Source organism: Penaeus monodon, chromosome 35 (genome assembly GCF_015228065.2).
Source record: "Penaeus monodon isolate SGIC_2016 chromosome 35, NSTDA_Pmon_1, whole genome shotgun sequence".
Classification (NCBI taxonomy): Eukaryota; Metazoa; Arthropoda; class Malacostraca; order Decapoda; family Penaeidae; genus Penaeus; species Penaeus monodon.
Genome location: NC_051420.1, coordinates 33,992,083 through 33,993,744, shown reverse-complemented (window position 1 = coordinate 33,993,744; position 1,662 = coordinate 33,992,083). Strand labels below are relative to the sequence as shown.

Genomic DNA, 1,662 nt, shown 5'->3' with positions numbered 1-1,662 from the left:
CCCTGCTTCAAAAATATGCAGACGAGCGCACAATAACCATCAGATCAGCGACAATATCACGCAGCTTACCGAGCATATTTACCAACAACAAGCCATGCGGATGAGGACACAGAAAAACTCCACGAACACATAGACAACCTCATCAGCAATAGTGAAGCCCAATTTAAGATCGTCATGGGTGATTTCAACGCTAAAGTCAGGCTGAGCGCAACTAAAATGTATTTTAGTGGCGACTCTCTCATCAACTTTGCCGAAAGACACCAATTGAAGATATGGAACACATTCTTCAAGAAACGACCCAGTAGGCGCTGGGCCTGGATCTCACCTAACAGCACCACAAAGAATGAGATCGATTACATTCTCACCAACAGGCCACGCATCTTCACAGAAGTATCAGTCCTGAACTCGTTCAATACGGGCAGCGACTATTGCTTTGCGAGCGGATCTATGGTCACCCATACCAGACTGGAGAGGGCAAAGCTACTGAAGCGCCCCAGGAAAAAAACGTCCTGATCCTATCGTCCAAGACCGAAGAATTTCAGATGACAATATTGAACGGAGTCGAGATCGTAGAAACATCAGATGACCTCAACCTTCACTTGAGCAACCTCATGACCGCCATCTTGGATACAGCAAACCGCCCAAACCACACAAGCTATCCACGGAAACAAAGCAGCTCAGGGAAATGCGACGACAGATGAAACGAGGAGGAACAAATGTGCAAGACATTGAATACGCTGAGGTCTGCAAAGCTATAAGACATTGCATGAGGAAAGAAGTTACAAAACATGATGAGAAACAACTTGAGGCCCTGGAACAAAGCAGGGGTCCCACATTCATCAAAAAATTATCAAACGGTGCGAACATTTCTACGCCAGGCTCTGTAGCACCAGAAGACCACAAGACATCAGCCCATCAGCAAAGACGCGACAAGCCTCCCGCCAGATAATCTACATTCAGAGGGGAGAGATGCCGTCAAGCGCCAGAAGCGCGGCAAGGCCCCGGGCGAAGACATCGTCGCCGCCGAAATCCAGCACGGCGGGGAGCCTATCGTCAAGATGCTCACCAAGCTATTCAACAGATGTCTTCGTGAGGGCAAAGTACCAACCAGCTGAAAAAAACGCAGAAGATAGGCCGACATAAAGAACTACAAGCCCATCAGCCTTCTACCGGTCATATACAAGACCTTCTCTCGTGTGATCCTCGTGTGATCTCGTGTACACTGGCTCACCAACAAGCCATTCAGCAGGCCGGTTTCAGGTCAGGATTTTCGACCCTCGACCACATTCAGGTTGTCACCCAGCTACAAGGAAAGGCGAACGAGTACAAGATCCCTCTCTATTTGGCCTTCATGTGGAGGCTTTTGACTAAATCGAGTTCAAGCCACGTTTCACGGCGCTAGAAAACCATCGAGTCGGCCCAGCATACATCCGCCTGATAAGTGACCTCTTCGATGAAGCAAATGCTACCCCTAAGTTTCAACGAGACAGTGATAAGATCGCGCTGCAGAGAGGAGCGAGTCAGAGCGACAACATATCACAACATTTCAAATATTCACGGCATGCCTGCATGGCAAGGTCATCAACAAGATTACGTGGGAAGACAGAGGGATTGACATCTATGGTGAGCGTCTTAACTACCGATGATATTATGATAGCAACT

General features: G+C 48.3%; 1 protein-coding gene across 1 annotated transcript in view; it reads left to right on the top strand.

The window, feature by feature from the left end:
* The window catches only part of LOC119595304, a 7,472-nt gene extending 6,070 nt beyond the window's left edge, over window positions 1–1,402 (top strand). The window contains exons 2-5 of the mRNA XM_037944460.1: window positions 44–506; window positions 634–857; window positions 946–1,089; window positions 1,185–1,402. Of these exons, the coding sequence (XP_037800388.1) occupies window positions 44–506; window positions 634–857; window positions 946–1,089; window positions 1,185–1,402 (1,049 nt within the window). The remainder of the gene's footprint in view (window positions 1–43; window positions 507–633; window positions 858–945; window positions 1,090–1,184) is intronic.
* The last annotated feature ends 260 nt before the right edge of the window (window positions 1,403–1,662 follow it).